Source organism: Bubalus bubalis, chromosome 6, assembly GCF_019923935.1.
Source record: "Bubalus bubalis isolate 160015118507 breed Murrah chromosome 6, NDDB_SH_1, whole genome shotgun sequence".
Taxonomy (NCBI): domain Eukaryota; kingdom Metazoa; phylum Chordata; class Mammalia; order Artiodactyla; family Bovidae; genus Bubalus; species Bubalus bubalis.
In genome coordinates, this window is record NC_059162.1 from 54,832,346 (window position 1) to 54,852,242 (window position 19,897).

Consider the following 19,897-nt stretch of genomic DNA (forward strand, 5'->3'; position numbering starts at 1 on the left):
AAGTCAGCTCCATCCTGGCTCTTATCCTCTCCAACTTTCAACTTCTCTGGACTAATCTCCCCATCTCTGAGTATTCTCACTCTTGTGCTTGGATACTCCCTAACTCTTAGATGCTGAAGCCTTAGTGTGTCCAGATTCATGCTCAAAAGTTTGTTTGACTACTTTGGAGTGAGGAATTGCCAGAGACCACTTTTATCTTTAATGAGACTAGCAATGACTCAAAATATGTGTCCTTTTGGATGTCTGAGAGCTTCTACTTAGTCATGATACTAGAAGTACAAATCATGCAAGATTTTTTACACTTAGAAGATACTTCAAAAACTTACCTCTATTTATATATGTATATATTTATATACATATGTTTATAAATACACAGTTATATTTGTATATACATATGAAGCTTATATCAGAGCAACACTAGATATCAAAAAGTAGCTAGAAGGTAAATAAGAATTCTGAATTAAAAATACGATCCATGGGCTGGCATTTGCTCTTTTGGGTTTCTCATACTCACCCCTCAGTGCTTTGGAAAGATTAGCAGCACTTGTAAAACTTCTGTTAGACTTCAATCTATAATGCAGCTTTCACTTAGTCAACATAATGTGATTTACATTATGACCTTAATTTGTGTCACAGAGATAACATGGATCTTTTTTACATTTCTAAAATATTCCATTCATAATTTTTGAATAAGATGACTACAAAATGGCTAGTAATCTGTTTTTGTTTACCTATTTTCAAATGTCCTAAAATTAAATAAATAATCTCAAACAAAAGTACATATAATACATTTTAGCATTAATGTATACCATTCTTCATTTATGAAGACTTTGGTGCTTTCTTTTTTGTACTTTTCTATACTTAGTGTCTAGCACACAGAAGGCATTGCATAAGTAACCACTGAATGAAAGATGCTACTAAACTTACAGGAAAAAAATGCAAAATTTTCCCAGTATTACCAGTGAAGTAGAAAATTCGGTTTGATTCTTAATGATTTTGCCCTTCCCCAGGACTAAAAGTACCTGCAAGAAAATTAACTAAAGCTAACTTATCTTCAAGATCTTGAATATAGTAAAGCTAATACATATTTTGACCAACAGTAAGTTTCCAAAAGGAAATAATACTTAAAAACAAAATTACAAATTACAATCTATTTAAACTTTAATTTGTGCATTTGTGGTAATTTATGACTGCAAAACACTTTTTCTTAAAATGACATAAAGGCACATTTCATTTGAATGCATAGTGTACCATTCTAAAATATCCTAATTTCCTTACAAAGTGCTTGAGCAGTCACTTACACATACAGTAATAACAAAATATATTTACACTCTATAGAGTTTAAAAATTTTAAATCTGACTAAAATATATATTTTTTTAAAACTACAGAAAAAAATTAGTGCTTTCTTCAGCTTAATTGTGTGAATATACCCTGCCCTATAATTTTTTTTAGTGATTGACTTTAATTAAAAAAAAAAATTCTGTACACTGTGTAGTTACAAAATGCTATGTCAGTTTTTAATGCTAAAAACCTATTTTAGACATTGCTTTCTATGCATATTTGAGAACCAGAAAAGGTGAGCAGACTGTACCTCAAAAGTATTTAGTGTTTTTTTAATGTTGTATTAACACTGTTTAAATTAAAAGCAGACAGTTTGGCTAAGATCCTCTATTGTCCTTTACCAAGGAAGTGAACTGGCATTTTAAAATAATTTTAAAACAACATATTGCTCCCTTTTCCTATATGATTTTCCCCCAAGGGATCATGGTTTATAATCAATTTATAAGGAAATAGAAATTATCTCTGAACAATTTTAACTGTTCTCAGAGTATAGCAAAAACATGCCAACATACCCTGGCAAGGTGGAATATTCATGTATGTTTTAAGCTCAAAAAACCTCTATAAATCAACAGGATTTCATTTTCTCATAGGAACTTCAGCATTTTTTAAGACATAAGACAATAGTGATTAAATGGTTAACTCATTATTGGTTAGTTAACAACTTGCTATTCCTGAGGTATGACAACGCTAACATGCTAAGCACGGAATCAAAGATGTTATTATTGAACTAAGGAAAAACAATAAAGTTATGGACTAGGAGGGAAAATAATTGAAACAAAACAAACAAAAAAAACCCAAAACTCCAGGCAAGTAGAAAAGTCATGGCTTGCAAAAAGACTTTCCTATAAGGGCATTAAAAAGCCACAAATGGATCCTTGTACAAAGTATTTGATCAAATTATTTTTGAGACTTTTGAGGTACAGCTTTAGTGTTATAGTAATTTTTATAAAATATAGACTGTTTTATCAAAAATATTTATACATTCTGTTATAATATATTGCTTCTGCCCTCAGTAACTGCCAATATAAAATCTGGATCCAGTGGCCTAAAATGTACAAATGCACTTAATGTAAATGCTGGAGTCTGAGGTGTCTGCTTGGCCACTGTACAAAAGTGATGAAGTGGTGAAATTAAATAATAAACCTACAACATAGAATACATTACAACTTGCACATATACATGTTCACAGCATGTATACAATGATAATCCATATGTTTTAACAAAGATATAGTTCCCTTCTACAGTAGACACAAGAACAAGATGAACTAGGTTGATAAATGTACAATGCATATCAAAAAAAAGGAGCAATCAGTTCACTGATTCTGGAATAAAGTATGACTGAATGTACTAAGCATCTAGACTTTGGGAATGCATACAGGTAACAGTATCTTGGTTCAGGATGATCATTAAGTCCTCATTCTTAAAATTTTAAGTAAATGCAGATGTTTAGTTGTTCCTGTTTGTTTCAGCATGGTTGATTTAATAAGATCGTTTGGCAAGTAGCTCAGTTGGAAAGCTATGAGGCTCTGTTAACATGGTTGGTAAAGATAAGGCAATAAAAATTTTCTAATAAATATAGAAAATGTATAATACAAGACATCAATTCATTTCATTTTAAAAAAGCCCCAAAATGTGCACAAACTATTACTACATTTTTTTGGATATTACAGTAATTTCTTTAAAAAAATAAGAGCATTTGCCTTATTCAAACAGAATCATACTACGTGTGAATAGTAATAACATCCTAAGCCCTCTTTTCCTCTTCTTGTAAAACACACTTAAGGAAAATTAACTAATTAACTTTCCTTCCATTTAAGGCAGGCATATGGCAAAGCTAGGGACTGTAGAAGAGTGTTTTTTTTCCCCTCTGATTTTAAAAAATAAGACTATTGATCCAAAAGTATAATTTGTGATAGATTTTCATGGCCGATGTTCATTCAGCTTAAACTCCATGAAACTGTTTCCAGTGTTCAGAATTTTGTTTAAAATACATTGAAAAGCTACTTTTCAAGAAGGTATTAGAATAGTACTTTTAAACACATCTTCATATGTTTAAAAAAACTCAGCTTTTGTTGGCACAGACAGCAAATGAAGGGCTGCTATTTTTAAGAGGTCTTCTTGTGAGTCAGTCTGCTTGGTTTCACAGTGTGTAGGAACTTAACACCAATCAGCAATGTAGTCAAAATCTCTGAACATTTCTTGCTCCTCTTCTGAAAGTATCCTTGGTTCTCGAGGTGGAGTCAGAATAGGTGCTTCTGAGGTAAATTCATCATCAAAATTACTAACATCTTCCCGTCCTCTAATTGTAGGTACAAATGGTGGCTTAACTTTTTTGTCCATCAGAGCGCTCCAATCAATTAGCTGGATTACAAAATATAAAATGACCAGTTTAGTTTCCTACTTCTAACTGCTAGAGTATCAGAAAATTTGTAAACTTTCACACTTACTCGGAAAAATGGGTGTTTTTTCACGTCCTCTGCATCTTTTTCACCAGCTCCAAGGCGTCGCTCAGGATTTCTTCTTAATAACTAACACAATACAAAGGAAGAAAGTAAGTATAAAACCAGAGATTCACTGAGAAGGATTCTCGTAACTTGCAACCTTTTAGAGTTTCTTTTGATATGTGTTTGTCTAAACCATAAACATCTATGACTGAAAAACAATTTCTAAAGTGCTACTGGGACATATTCTTAATATCAGTCAGTTCAGTCGCCCAGTCGTGTCTGACTCTTTGAAACCCCGTGACTTCCCTGTCCATTACCACCAGGCTTCGCTGTCTATTACCACCTCTCTGAACTTGCTCAAACTCATGTCCATTGAGTTGATGATGCCATCCAATCTCTTATCCTCTGTTGTCCCCTTCTCCTCCTGCCTTCAATCTTTCCCATCATTAGGGTCTTTTCCAATGAGTCAGTTCTTTGCATCAGGTGGCCAACGTATTGGAGTATCGTATTTATTTTATAAATAAAACACATATATTACAACAAAATTCTTACCCTTCTCATTATTGAAATGGCTTCTGTAGATAAGAACCTTGGATACCTTACTTCATCATTTACAATACTGTCAAAGACCTCCTCTTCATCATCACCAGGGAAGGGAGACTAGAAGAAATATCCCTGAGTTAGTCAAAATGTGTTTCAATATAGTAAAATCTTATCTATTCAAAGTTCTGAAATACAACAAAGAACCATGTAGTGAGGAAACTAAGAAAAAGGAAAAGGAAAAACAAAATGAAACAAGAACCCTCCACCAAAACAAATAAGGACTACAAGAAGCTACAACAGATACACAATAGATAGGTATCTATTATCCAGAGGACACACCATATACGCTTATTGAAATCTTGTGGAAAGACAGAAGGAAATGCATAAGGTGAAGTGTTACTACAGAGGGAAGCACAGTTTGTGGAGATACATCAGACATGAATGTGTTCTGAATTCCAGTCAATATTAAATTAATAATGGCAAAACACAATTAGAGACAATTTGACTGTACTAAGAAGCAACTGTAAACAAAATTAAATTGAAAGGAGCCAAAAATCACATTATTTTCAGGCATATTTAATGCTCTATACACAACAGGTCTTGAGGCAGTTCAGCAGAAGAATGTTAGGATGGTTGCTCATAGTGACAGTAATTATGCTGAGTAATAAAAAAAAGTAGTTAAATAAACATTCAGTATAACAATTTGATGTACATAGGGATAAACTCTCAACTACACTGAAAATATGGCTATGAGATATGACTTATTACCTCAGAATTTTAGACACCTTAGAGTTGGCTGCTTACTTCCTGTTGGTTGTTAAAGAACAAGAGCCAAGCAGAAAGCGGTATCAACAAGAGAGGGATCTCTGACCTGAGGAACCTATGAAAATCATTTCAAAACCCAACATACTAAAGCTGAACTGCTAATATTATTGTTTGTATCTAAGAAAATTTCAAACTTTTCAGTTATCAAAATTTCAGTTTTGGCCTGATAAAACTCAGGCTTGTTGTACAAAATCAGGCTTGTTCATTTACTCACTCAAAATACATACACTGAACACCTGTTATATGGGACAATATAATTTCTGGGATTGATACAGTAAGTCAGGGGAAAATCCTATTTCACAAGGATTTTCAATGAGAATTTTATATGGTAATACGAAGCAATTTTGACTCCTATCTGATAAGTCAATTTTGTATTTGAAAACTCACTCCACAAGTCTTTGAATAGTGAAAATATATTTACATACTTGTTAAGCTGTTAAAGTTTTTTTTCTGCAAATAGATTATAAGCTAACAGTACTAACAATGGAAGGTTAACAAATCTATTTTAAGCACATATTAAAAGAATTCAATAGTCTGTTCAGATGTCAAGGATCTAAGTCTAGTATCTAAGGTTATTTTAAACTTCTCTGATACCTTCACTCTTCTTTGGCACAGAGAAAGGGGACCTGATGTTAGCTTATTCCTAGGGTTGATTCAAGTCCTCACAACTCATACAAATTTGAAAATATGATATATCCAGTGAGTTTTCAATCATTTGTATTAATAGAGGAATTAGATATAAACTTTAGCCAAACCTCACTTTTATAAATTTAAGAAAAGGTAATGCTAAGATTTCACCAGTGCTATAAAATTACAAATTATATGTACCAGTGAGTTTTAATTTTCTTTTCCCAATTCTCCTTTTATGGAGGTGCTAAAAAGAAATTAAACTGCAAAAGGCAATTGTGAAGAAATAGCCAGATTCACTGTCTTTTATCTCCTAGTAAGAGCTTAACCAATGAGAAGTTCCTTTAAACAATATGAAACAGGAACTTCCTCACTATTCACTGCCAAATCTCCCAGATACTTTAGAATCAGGGGGAGTAAAATTAACTGGCTCTTAATTCTATAGTATTTGATAATAGACTCTCATTTTTTGCATGTCATCTCCAAAGAGTAAATTTTAAGCAAGCACCTAATTTTTGGTAACAAATCTCATACATAATTGAACACTAAATTAAAAAAAAAAGCAACAAAAATGTTACTTAAAAAAATGTTTAAATATATCAGAGCTTATAGAAACAACTATTATGGTACTTCTGGCACTTGTAGAAAGTAAAGAAAACTGCTAATAAGGTGTAAAATATATCTTTCTGTCTTAAAGCACTGTATGCGTTTCTCTTTTCTAAACAGAGGTGAAATAAATTTGTGTGGATCCCCTATCTTGGAGGTAGCAAAGTACAATGGTTTAGAGATTAAGTTAAAATCCAAGCTCTACTATATGAGAGCTGTAAAACTTTAAAGTTCCTAACTTCTTTGTGTCTCTAATTATGCATCTGGAAATAAACATAAGACTACTATTGAGCTCATTAAAGGTTGATGAAAAATTAAGTGAGCTAATACTTATAAAGCACATAGAACCGTGCCTACCTAGCACATAGTATATATTTTAATTCACTATTTCTTTTCCAAGTTTCCATTCCAATTTACATATCAAAGGGCACTGTGAGTGGCTGAACTAAAATCATTTATTTAGTTGTTTGGGATAAGTGCCACTAAATGACAATCACAGAACAAAACTAGAAATTTCTGACATTTAACAATTTAGCCATTCATTCATTCAGCTACTAGTTCTGTCATGCCTAGAATATACAAGGTTGGTCACTGGCATTGGAAAAACTGCAGAACAAGGAACCAATTCCATAAGAAAATTTTTCTTTCATCTCAAGACCATCAAGCCCATCTAGGTAGTTTTCAATTACTTGTCTAAAAAATATTTACTCTTTCTTAATTCCACCCTAATTAATCATTTTAAACAATTTATAACAAAATAGATTAATCTCTTCTTACTATTTTATTAATTAGATATAATTCACTGTTTTCTAAGTGGTAACAATTTCTGTGTAAAACTAAGTTATCCCCAGAAATTTATTTTAAGTTAATATAAAGAAAATAGTAGGAAAAAAATGTTAATCTTTTCAATTCTGCTATATTGCTTCTGAAGGTAACATTTATTTCTGACCAATGTATAGCTGACTTTTCTTTATAGATACAGAGTACATTCCTCTTATCAGTCTTCCTGCTTTCTATCTCCTATGAAATGATCAGTTATGTATGTAAAACATAACCATGCGAGTGTGCTAGATCACTTCAGCTGCATCCTACGCTCTGTGACGCCATGGACTGGAGCCCACCAGGCTCCTTTGTCCATGGGATTCCCCAGGCAAGAATACTGGAGTGGGTTACCTTGCCCTCCTCCAGGGGAATCTTCCTGATCCAGGGATTGAACCTGATTTCTTATGTCTACCTGCACAAGCAGGCAGGTTCTTTACCACTAGCGCCGCCTGGGAAGCCCATAGCAACACTCAAATAAACTATTTTCAAACCACTGGTATACATTCCACAAATATAACAACCTAAAAAAGACAGTGAAGGTAACATAGGATCATAAGCATTACTAATACATGTAAGTATTTATAAAGCTTAAGTTCTATTTATACAAAAAACATATTAAGTGGTTTTATAAATGACATGCTTTGTTCTCTCAATCATCTTTCCCTTTTATCTATCTTATACTACTTACCTCACCAACGAGCATTTCATATATAAGGACACCAAGGCCCCACCAATCTACAGCCCTTGTATAGGATGTTTCTGTTAAAACTTCTGGGGCAAGAAACTCAGGAGTGCCACAAAATGTGCTTGTTCTGTCTCCATATCCCATTCCTGAAAAAGATAAAATTCAGGTATTTGTTAGCAAAGAAAAAATCTAGCATAAGAGTCAGAGGATATCGCTAGGAAGCAAAATTAAAGGTGTACAATTTGTGCATGGTGATCAAACTCAAAATACATCAAAGATTCTTTTTTTATATTTATTTATTTATTTATTTTTTACTTCACCAGATCCTAGCTGCAGCACATAGAATATTTTAGCTGTGGAATGTGGGCTCTAGTTCCCTGATCCGGAATCAAATCCAGATCCCCTGTACTGAGAGCTCAGAGTCCTGATCACTGGACCACCAGGGTAGCCCATGAAAAAGATTTTAAAGAAAATGCTACAAATTAATATGGAGTAAACTGCAACTCTATTATTTAATTAATAGATAAAAATAAATAAAATTTCCGTGTTTCATTTTACTACTTATTTTTTCTTTCTTGTCATTACTTTATAAGTGCTGCTAAGAAGTTACAAAAGAAAAAAAAAACTTATTCTAAACTTTAATTTCTACCCTGTCAATTAAATTTTTAAAATATGCTTACTTGCTTTATTATAAAAATAGCATTGAGTGTAGTCTGAAAACTACCAAAAGCAAACCCTTGGATAATCAAGAGTTGAATAAGTGTATTATATTATATAGAGATACAGTATTAACATTTTAGCTAACTGGTTTTCTAAATACGTTCTTCATATTTAGTCACTAAATCGTGTCTGGTTCTTGCGGCTCCAAGGACTGTAGCCTGCCAGGCTCTTCTGTCCATGGGATTCTCCAGGCAAGAATACTAGAGTGGGATGCCATTTCCTTCTCCAGGGTATCTTCCTGACCCAGGAATCGAACTCAGGTCTCCTGCGTTGCAGGCAGATTCTTTACCGACTGAGCTACAAGGGAAGCCCAAATATGTTCCTCATAATATAGTAATAAATTAGTCAAATAAAATTCTATTTATTGAAGAAAATGTCTGAACGTATTCTAAAGTGTTAAAAGCTCATTCATCTTATGATGATCAGATCATCTTAGAAAGCTGACTTGGTACTTGGGATAGGAGGAGATGAGTCTCAGGTAGCTTATATGTGCAGGTGATATTTGAGAAGCATAAAGGATGAGCAGATGTTAGTCAGCAAATAGAGTTGAGATAAGTGATAATGGTGGAGAGACAAAGACTGTAAGCAGTTTGGTTTTGCTGCAACAGAAGGTACTAAGAAGCAAGCTGCGAGAGATCTGGCTGGAGAAGGAGGCAGGCAGATCAGGAGAGGCAGACAAAGATCACGTCTTTGTCACTGAAGGTTTTCAGTAGGGACGTACCATGTTCAGCTTTGAATTTATATGGGCCTCTTTTGTATTTTAGCAATTATATGGCAGGTTGAGATTTGAGGAAGAAAAAGAATAGAGACAGAAAAGTTAAGAGGCTATTAAAGTAGCTTTGTTAAAACAAGATGATGATCGGAAATAGAAGGGAGATGAAAAACTTAAATATTGTTTGAAAAAAAAAAACAAACATTAAGGAGGTAGATGTTAATACAATTTGGTGATTAACTGGATGTGGAAAGTAATGAAGAGGAGACAGTCCAGAACAATTTCACATTTTCAGACTGGGAGACAGGATTATGGTGCCATCAACTGCCAGTGAGACTGAGGAAAAGAAACTATTTCTGTCTGGATAGTGACTCAGGTACCTACTGACTGACTGTTCAAGTAAAACTGTCTAGTAGATAGTTGACTATATATGTTTGGAAAGGAAATGATAGATTTGGGAATCATTAGTATATAATTGGGAGAAGGCAATGGCACCCCACTCCAGTACTGTTGCCCGGAAAATCCCATGGATGGAGGAGCCTGGTAGGCTGCAGTCCATGGGGTCGCTAAGAGTCAGACACGACTGAGTGACTTCACTTTCACTTTCCACTTTCATGCATTGGAGAAGGAAATGGCAACCCACTCCAGTGCTCTTGCCTGGAGAATCCCATGGACGGAGAAGCCTGATAGGCTGCAGTCCATGGGGTTGCACAGAGTCGGACACGACTGAAGCAACTTAGCAGCAGTATATAATTGCTAGCTAAAAACTACCTAAGAATAGCAATGGGCTAAGGCCAGACTCGGAGGAACAAAACCATTTCAGTCAACAGTGTCTGGTACATGTCCAATACAGAGAGATCCAATAAAAGAAAAAAACTCACTGGATTCAATAATTAGGAGGTCAGTGGGTAAATAATGGACAAAGCTTTACAAAAGTCATTCATTCATTTATCCAACTACTTATTAATTAAATACTCACTGAATACTCAAGATGTGCCGAGCACTACAGCATATGGTGGGAAGAAAGCTGAATAAGAAACAAGAAGTACCAGGGTAGAGAGGGAGACCATGTTTCCTACAATACAATGCATTAAATGTGCCTATTTACTATATTAGGCACAGTGCCGCAAATCGTGGCACTCTCTCTAGTTGTCATAATACTCCTAAACAAGAAGAATTACACTTATTTTATAGCTGAGAAAACAGACTCCATGAGGTTAGAAGTAACTTGTCCAAAGACACAGAGCCTAAGCCCATGCTTTTTACACTTTCTTATGCTACATATAATTCAAATTGTCCCAGTTTAGGTATTTATTTACTTCTGTGTACACACACACACATATATATACATAAAATACATATGCATTTTTTCCTATTTAAAATGTTAAAAGTTTTAAGAGGCAGGAGAGGTTTTTAGGCATATGTAATTTAAATTTACTCTGCACAATCACAGCAAAGCAAAAAATCTGGTGATTAACCAATGCTTTCTTAGAGTAGTGACAAAATTATTAACCATACAAAGAGAGTCTTATTTTCCATACTGTGATTTCTGAAAACCTAATCTTATTCTTGTTCACAGAATAAATTCTTAATAATTGTTATAGATTAGGTTATATGAACAATCTGTAATATCTCAATAAAGAATAAAGTTTAATTTTTAATAAATTAAAAAATACATTTTGCTTTCCATAGACAAACCGGGAAAACTTCCAAAGAACAAAGCAATAGTAATTTATTAGAAAAGGCACTTTAAAATATCCAATTACCTTCTTTGCAAAGACCAAAGTCAGCAATTTTCACAAAGCCCTCTGTATCTAGTAATAAGTTATCCAATTTCAAATCTCTGTTCAGGATAAAAAAAAAGCAAAATGAAAAAAAAATCAATAAAATCAGTAGATAATAAAGTGGAAACATCATTTTAATATGAGTTACACTTTCTCTTTACTAAAAAATGAGTTTTTTCATATTATGGTTTGAGATTTACTATAAATACTATATTATAAATATTCATTTTCATTTTGGGGCAAGATTATTACTTTACAAAATATAATTTCTGAATATTCCATTATGTAGAAAAGTAAGAATGTATCTAAGAGAAATGTTTTATTTATTTAAATATATATTTTAAAGCTTAGAAAGAGTTCATGTATCTTTCATGATACCTATACTTTCATGTTATTCAAGCTTAATAAATAAATAAATTAATGGCCATGCCACGTGGCATATAAGATCTCAGTTACTGTATGAGGGACTGAATTTGGTCTACAGTAGTGAAAGCGCTGAATCCAAACCACTAGATCACCAGGGAACTCTGAGACTTGTTTGAATTCCCTACATACCATCCATAAGAAAGAACTGTCAATGAACAGCATAAATAGGGTATGAGCAAGCAGGTTTAACATTCTAAGAGAATAATTCAAATTAAAGAGGGAGTTATTAAGTCATACTAAATGATTACAAATTAACATGAAAATATTTTATTCTTTGAGTAAAATAAGGTCATGAGGAAACCATTACCTTGAAAACATTGTTAGAAGTTGAATAAACTCATGTTTATAGTCTTTTAATTCTGACTGGCCTTCCTACAATTTGTCTGATCTAGAGCAATGCTGTTCAAGGTGTTAGCCACAGACGAGTTGCTGGACTATGAAGTATTTCTAACTGGTCTACAATTTGGTAAGGAGTTTGTGCCAGTACATAAATCAGCTAATCAGCTATGTCCTCAAGTACACTTCATTAAGCAAGGCTTAATGAAGGAAGCAAAATGGCACAAGCTACTTATCATGAACAAATTTTCAGTAGTAGTAGTCTATAGAAATTTTCTATAGTAGATCAACTGAATATAAATATTCACCAGGATGAATATTGTTGGTAAATTGTGTTATCATAGGCCAGCTTACCAGAGAAGGCAATGGCACCCCACTCCAGTACTCTTGCCTGGAAAATCCCATGGATGGAGGAGCCTGGTAGGCTGCAGTCCATGGAGTCACTAAGAGTGGGGCACGACTAAGCAACTTCACTTTCACTTTTCACTTTCATGCACTGGAGAAGGAAATGGCAACCCACTCCAGTATTCTTGCCTGGAGAATCCCAGGGACAGAGGAGCTTAGTGGGCTGCTGTCTATGGGGTTGCACAGAGTTGGACACGACTGAAGCGACTTAGTAGCAGCAGGCCAGCTTACAATTTGACTATTCTAATTAGGTAATGGTCAGAGGACCAGTAACAGAGAAGTTCATCATATAATTATTATGTTAACTATGTCTTTCAAAATTGGGTTTTAACTTTTTTAGTGGTCACTTACCATATGAAAGAGAAAATTATGAAGATAGTTAAACAGAAACTATTCTTAATCATCTTTAATTCTGCTTCCTATCAATAAGCAATTAGAAGATATCAAAATTTTACTCACCTATAAACAATTTTGTGTTCATGTAAATACTGCAACCCAAGAACTACACATGCAGCATAAAATCTGTTTCAAGAATTAAATCAAAGAATTTTAATAAATTCCACTGTTTTTGAATCCCAGAGTTTATACCTTTATGCTTTGAAGCAGAACTCTAGTCAACTAATTTCACAAATATTTATTGAGTCCTTACTATGTGCCAGACATGTAAGATATGTGCTAAGTCTTTTAAAAATAAGAAAAATACAGTCTCTAAAATGGAAGCCATTAACTTCGTTTGGGTGGGGGTCACTTAAGTTCTTAAGCGTAGATATTTGATCTGGTTCTTTGGAAAAAATTACAATATGCCATTATAGAGGCAGAAGGATGTTATAAAAGGTAGAACTTTTGTGGGAGAAATATAGGGCATTTCCCTAAGAGGGAAAGGAATAGCGGTGTACAAGGCATAGCATGTTTGACAACCAATAACAAGTCTGTGGCTGAAGTAAATGCTGAGGGAAGAAGTAGTGGAAGATGAGGCTGAGAAGACAGCCTGAGATTTAGTTGCAAAAGACCCTGATTGTCATATTATGAACAAAGTCATACCTTGTTTTACTGCATTTTCACTTTTATTGTGTTTCACAGATAACTCTGTTTTGTTTTTTTTTTTAAAACAAATTGAAGGTTTGTGGCAACCCTGAATGGAAACACAATGGGTGCCATTTTTCCAATAGCATTTGCTCACTTCAAGTCTCTGTCTCACATTTTAGTAATTCTCTTAATATGTCAAACTTTTTCATCACCATTATGTTCGTTATGGTGATCTGTGATCTCTGACATTACTATCACAAAGGCTCAGATGATAGTTAGCATTTTTTAGCAAAGTATTTCATTAAAGTATGTACATTTTTTAAAAAGACAATGCTATCATACACTTAATAGACTACAGTATAGTGTAAATGTAACTTTTAAATGCACTGGGAAACCAGAAAATTCACATGACTCATTTTATTATAATATTTGTTTTAATGCAGTGGTCTGGAACTGAACTTCCAATATCTCTGAGGTATGCCTGTACTGAAAATTCTTCTTTTAGCAATACTGAATCAAACCATTTTAAAGAGAGCAGAATGATCAGATTTATGTTAGAGAGAAATTTCTTGATAGTAGTGTGAAGGCTGGAGTGCAAGTAGGTAGATATCCAGAGGGATAAGGAACAGATAAAGCTAAAGTGATAGTACCGATGAAAGATCATTAGAACCTCTAATGTAGTGACCACAAAGAGAATAAGAGATTGATTTAAGAGAACTTTAAAATGAGCACAACAGGACTTAGTGTCTCATTAGCTATTAATATAAAGGATGAGGGAGAAGGAAAAGCTGAAAATGATTCTCAAGGTTTCCTTTTTATTATAATGAAGAGGTGAAGAAATAGAAGTAGCCCAAGTTTTGTGGGGAAAGTGAGTTTGTGTTTGCATATTGACCTCAAATTGTCTCGGGACAGGTGAAGATGTCTGGAAATTGGCTAAATAGCTTTCGATCTTAGGAAAACTTCAACCAAGCTAGAATATTAACTCTTGAGAGACTGGACCATGTTTGTATTTTTCAGAGTTCAGCTTAAATGCTGAGCAAAATCCTTGATACACAATAGCCTTAACGAATGAGGAGGTAGGTCAATAATAAATGAATGAATTAAAAAATGCAGGGCTGTCTTCAGTGTAGAATAGCCTACAAGGAGACACTTAAGAGAATCTTATTTTTACAAGTAATACAAGGATATTTCCTCTATAAAAAACACATAACATCCGTACCCCAAAGCACAATTTTTCATTCATACATCTCCATCTCATCCTAACGCCACATAGAGATAACTGCTCTTATTAGTTTGGTGACTGTTCTCCAAACTTTCAGAATGCACTTATTTGTACATATAGATAATACAGATATGTTTTGTGTTTACTTATTTTTATAAAGATGGAGCCATAATTTTGAGAATTTTAAAATTCAACTATTAATAAATATTTTATTATACATTAGATCTTAAATAATTATCAGAAGTGAAGTCCATTAAAACAATGTGATTCTAAACTTGCTTAAGGTATTTTTTTTTTTTAAAGCAAACTTATTTTGGTGGCAAAACAAAACTGTGACAATTATAAAAATACCTTGATTTCTCTTTTATTTGTAAAAAGATTGTCCTAATGATACTTAGTAAATAACTGAGTACAGGGAGTATTTTCAAATTAAACCTTTAAGATAAATATTTCACAGAAACAGAAAATGAAGCTCTCACAGAGTAACTAATTTAAAATCACATAGCTAGAACACAGCAAGGCTAGGACTAATTTTGATTCCATTGTCTCAAGCAATAAGAATATGTTTACCTAGCATATGTGAGCCACCCCTCCCCTCGAGGTGTTCCACTAGTACACAGGATAGACATAAGTCATCATTGTGCCCCTTTAGTGAGTGGAAACAGACAACCAAAAATGTAAAAAATAAATAAGACAATCTCAGATATAAATAAAGTGGAATGGGGAACATAAAATATAAAACAGAATAGAATGGCCTGATTTAGACATTATTGATACAGTGATATTTTAGATAAAGTACTCAAGAAAGGACCTTCAAAGAAATGACATTGCAGGTGAGATCTGAATGATTAGAGGGAGGTACTGCAGATATAAAGTATTGCAATGTAGCATTTTATTCTTGTATTTCACTGGGGTTAATTGTTTCATTGGTACTATGTAATCTGTACTCTCAAAAAGAATAAAAAGTGTGTTAATGCAGAATAGGAATTTACATTTATCTCAAAAAAAAAAGGGTAACAAAACAAAAACAAAATTTCCACAGCAGTTAGTACAGGGCTAGGCATAGTCTAGATGGCCTGCTTTTAATTTTTAAATATGCAGGGAACAAATTTTTAATGGCCGCCTATTATTTTGTGGCTTTTGCCTCTTTTATTGAAAGCTTCACTATCCACCAGAACTAATGCCCTATTTCTTTATTTGAAATTTGAAAATATGACAGTACTACTATCTGTTCTGTTATACCTCTAATGGTTATGGTAAGAATCAAATAAAGGGAGGAAAGTAAAAATGTTACACAAATGTCAGTTGTCAGAATACAGACAAGAGATAAAGATTTTATAATAAACCCAATAAAGGTTTACTGAGCTTCCCTGTGGTAAAGAATCCTCCTGCCAATTCAGGAGATGCAGGTTCAATCCCTGGGTCAGGAAAATACCTTGGAGAAGGAAACGACAACCCACTCCAGTATTCTTGCCTGGGAAATCACATGGACAGAGGAGCTTGGCAGGTTACAGTCCAAGAGGTCACCAAAGAGTTGGTCTCAACTTAGTGATTGAACAACAACAACAACAAAGATTTACTAATCACTGGTTTATGATTTTTATATTTTGGAGGCAGAATTTAGATGTTGCAGGTAAGGAAAAAAGAGAATCAAGAATGACTCCTTGTGTTTTGGTCTGAACAACTGGTACATGGTATTACCATTTAATAAGAGAGAAGACTAGAAGAACAACAGGTTGGGGAGTGGTGGGTGAAGTGGGGGGAAATGGAAAACATCAGGAGCTCATTTTGAGATACTTGAAATACTTATCAGCTACATAAAGGGAAAAGTCAAGTTGGCTGCTGAATGCTATTAGAGTTGGAAGTTTAGGAACGATATAAGGGCTGGAGACATAAATTTGGTGAACACCTGCACATAGAGTGTAGCTATTAAGAGTAAATTTTCCTGGGGTCAAATCCCTAGCTCCACACTTAAGAGCTACAGAACTGAGATAACAACAGGGGAGAATATATACACATTATGTTTAGTCACAAGTGTTTGTTATTATTTATTCTTTTGCATCTGAATAAGCAAAACTTCCATATAATGTCACACTCAAAAACTACAAAAAGGATTATGGTGATAAATTAAAATAATTAACACAGTACCTGACATCCAGTAAGTATTCAGTGAAATATAAATTTTAAACAGTATACTCAGTTATTATTAAAAATCTGGATTCTACACCCTTCATTGGAGGTGACATGCATATCATGCATTAAGTATTTTAATACTTAAGGCAAACTATTTTAAACTACCCCTTAAAATGCAAATATAAATATTTCATACAAATATATGATAAGAACTCTTCTAAATTATTTTTTCACTTAACAATGTACTTTGAGTATAGTTAATATTTAAAGCCATGGTCCCAGATGGCATTAATCAGGGATAAAATATACTAGAAAAAAAAAGAAATTCTACTAAAACAAACCTATATGGTATATCTAACTTAGCCAAGTGTGACTTAGGGTAATACATGAAATTTTCAACATGAACAACAGAGAAAAATAGATACATTTATATATGGCAAAAAGGCAAGTAAAGAGTTCTAAGACTCCTTCCTCTATTTTCCATTTGAGGGAAAAAAATAAATCTAAAATTCAGAGAGTTTTCTTTCTTCCCAGAAAGCAATCAGTCATGAAGAAACTCAGAGAAATGTCTAAATACTCACACAGCTCTTGGTTCAGAAAAGACATCAGTGTGAATGTGCATCATTAGGTCCCCACCGGCAGCATATTCCATTACAAAGCAAACATGCTCTTTGGTTTGGAAACATGCAAAAAGGTTCACCAAAAAGGGATGCCTTACACTGTTCACAGTTTCAAAAATTCTTTTTTCACACATCAGGCTGTAAGAGAAAACATTAAAATATCACTGGTATTTTTTTTAAAGTTCTAGTTGCAAATAACATTGTTTTTACTAAACTCTTAAAATAAGTGAAGCTCTTAATCATTATGACTTTAAAACCATAAAATATGTCATTTTGCTATAAATGCTTTGAAAATTTGAGCTATGTGATATATAAATAACTTTAATCTAAATATGATTACCATGACATAAAATTCACTATTGATAGTATCAGAGTAGCACACATAAGACTAGTGGTAATCATAAAAAAGTCTTAATTGCAAGTGAATTGTGAAAATTTTTCAGAAATTGGTCAGAGGATTTAGGAACCTAAAGCATAATTTTAAAATATAGACTTTGTGATCAAGGTGATTTCAAGGATAGTGTATAATTCACAAGCTATGGTATCCAAATATTCTATCATATAAAGCTGAGAGGTAAAAATACACTATATAATATTTTAATTTAGAAGGCTACTGGAAAATAAAGGAGTTTCATAGAGAATTCTATAACATGCTTAAAGGAAGCTCTTGGAGAATGATACAATTTATCTATAAAATCTATATAGCTATCACAGGTTTTCCCTATAAGAATTCTTATAAACTGTTTAAAAGAACAGCAGTCAAACTTATTGACTCTGAAACATTAATTTTGCCTAAATGGCAAGAAATACCAACCTTCTGTCCCCTGAAAACATTTAGTAAATCAACCTGACTTAAATCTCAAAGCAGAAATATATACACTGGTACATTTAAAGTGGATAACCAACAAGGAACTCTATTCAATAATATGTAACAGCCTAAATGGGAAAAGAATTTGAAAAATAGACACACATACACATATAACTGAAAGGAAAAAAAAAACCTCAAAGCAGAAGAAAACCAGGTCAAACGTTATTCAAATATAACTTTGAATTAACGTTTTAAGGACTTATCAAAATAACTATACAAATTTAATTTTACATTTATGTTTCTAACATAAAATAGGCATATTTTGGTTTGTTTTTGAGACCAGAATAAAAAACTGCTATTAAAGTTTGTTGAAAAGCATTAATAATGCTTTTATTTTTAAAATTAAAGAACTGTTTAGATTTGTGTTTATGTGTATATGTGGTTGTTGATTTCAAAATACCAAACCAAAATTCTAATGTTAGAAGGAGGTAGACTCATTCTCCTTTCTTTGGGATCTCTTAAGAATTAATTTTAAAAGGTTAAAGATTAAAGCATTTGTCTGGATATCCAGACTATATTGCTATGACTCAAGAAAATTAAAGAGAATTTTAAAACATTTAAAAGTATAACTGTTGTGTAGAAGGAACATGGAATTTTCAATGCTGTTAATATAGTTGTATTCTGAATGATGAACTAAAATACCTCTTCAGTTTTAAATACAGTAAATATAGCTCCTATGAAATAGTGTTTACAGTACATCTAATATGGTCATATTCTATATGAGCTCTTACCCTCTATTTCATACAGTTTGTTTATAATTTTATATATACTCAGAAACCCCCATTATAATTGCTTCTAGAGTGTTTGGCTTATGTCTACATACATTTGCAAGGTTTCTAAATGCTACTGCAAATTAAGTCACTATTAGAAATAAATTCACAGATGATTAAAAAGAAAAGTTAATAGCTTTGACTTTATCACCATTTAAATGTATTGGAAAATAATGTACAATTGGGCAAGATCTGCAAATTAGATTCTAAGACAAGTGATTTACTCAGTCTATCTAAATTGTGGCTAATGAGGATAAAATATACACATGAAGTAACAAACTGACAAGATGTTTTGTTGTCAAGCAGACGACAAACATGGCCTCTTCACTGTGTATCATTCATGCATGAATTACTAATCCACTATGGGTGAGTTACTGATTCTCAACTGGATGGGTAACTATAAGGTTAGACCTGTGTTGAACACATAAATGGTCTAAAGAACTGATGAGAGTGCTCCTTAAAATGGTTTTAATCCCATTCATAGAATTATTTGATGAGGACTGACAATATTGATGAGGACTGGATATATATCTTAGGTAAAGGAGGAAAGCTCTTTTACAGACCCAAACAAGAATAATAATTTTAAGCATGTTACATCACACCAAAAAGCTGCTCCATAAGTCTTTAAATTTTCCCAATTTAATCTAAATTGTATGTTCTCCTTAAAAGTCCATGAAAAACTTGAAACTTTAGTCATTTTGTCCAAAACATTTTTCCCAAAATTGTCATTTCTCCTCTCCATGTTCCCAAATATCTTCCATCTGCCAAAGACCAGCACAATCCATTCTTCTTTACAAGGTCTTACCTACATCCACCAGTGCACTGTCACTTTGATGTTTCCCCTTTTATGAGCTGTGATTGTCTATGTTGTTTATCTTTAACTCAAGCATATCTAATTTCTTTTATTTGCATAACGTATTTATGGTTTATCTCCCTAAGTGACTAGTTCAATTCTAACATTTTTTTGGCATACTTCCTTTA

At 33.1% G+C, this 19,897-nt stretch overlaps 1 protein-coding gene across 2 annotated transcripts in view; it reads right to left on the reverse strand.

Annotated features, from left to right (window-relative positions):
• Positions 1 to 1,136: 1,136 nt before the first annotated feature.
• Positions 1,137 to 19,897, reverse strand: part of PKN2 (protein kinase N2) — a 133,233-nt gene continuing 114,472 nt past the window's right edge. For both annotated transcript variants that reach the window (XM_025288336.3, XM_025288335.3), the window contains exons 16-22: positions 17,240 to 17,416; positions 12,737 to 12,799; positions 11,093 to 11,169; positions 7,898 to 8,040; positions 4,339 to 4,446; positions 3,790 to 3,870; positions 1,137 to 3,703 (exon numbers count right to left, since the gene is read on the reverse strand). In XM_025288336.3, the coding sequence (XP_025144121.2) occupies positions 3,500 to 3,703; positions 3,790 to 3,870; positions 4,339 to 4,446; positions 7,898 to 8,040; positions 11,093 to 11,169; positions 12,737 to 12,799; positions 17,240 to 17,416 (853 nt within the window). In that variant the 3' untranslated portion in view covers positions 1,137 to 3,499. The remainder of the gene's footprint in view (positions 3,704 to 3,789; positions 3,871 to 4,338; positions 4,447 to 7,897; positions 8,041 to 11,092; positions 11,170 to 12,736; positions 12,800 to 17,239; positions 17,417 to 19,897) is intronic.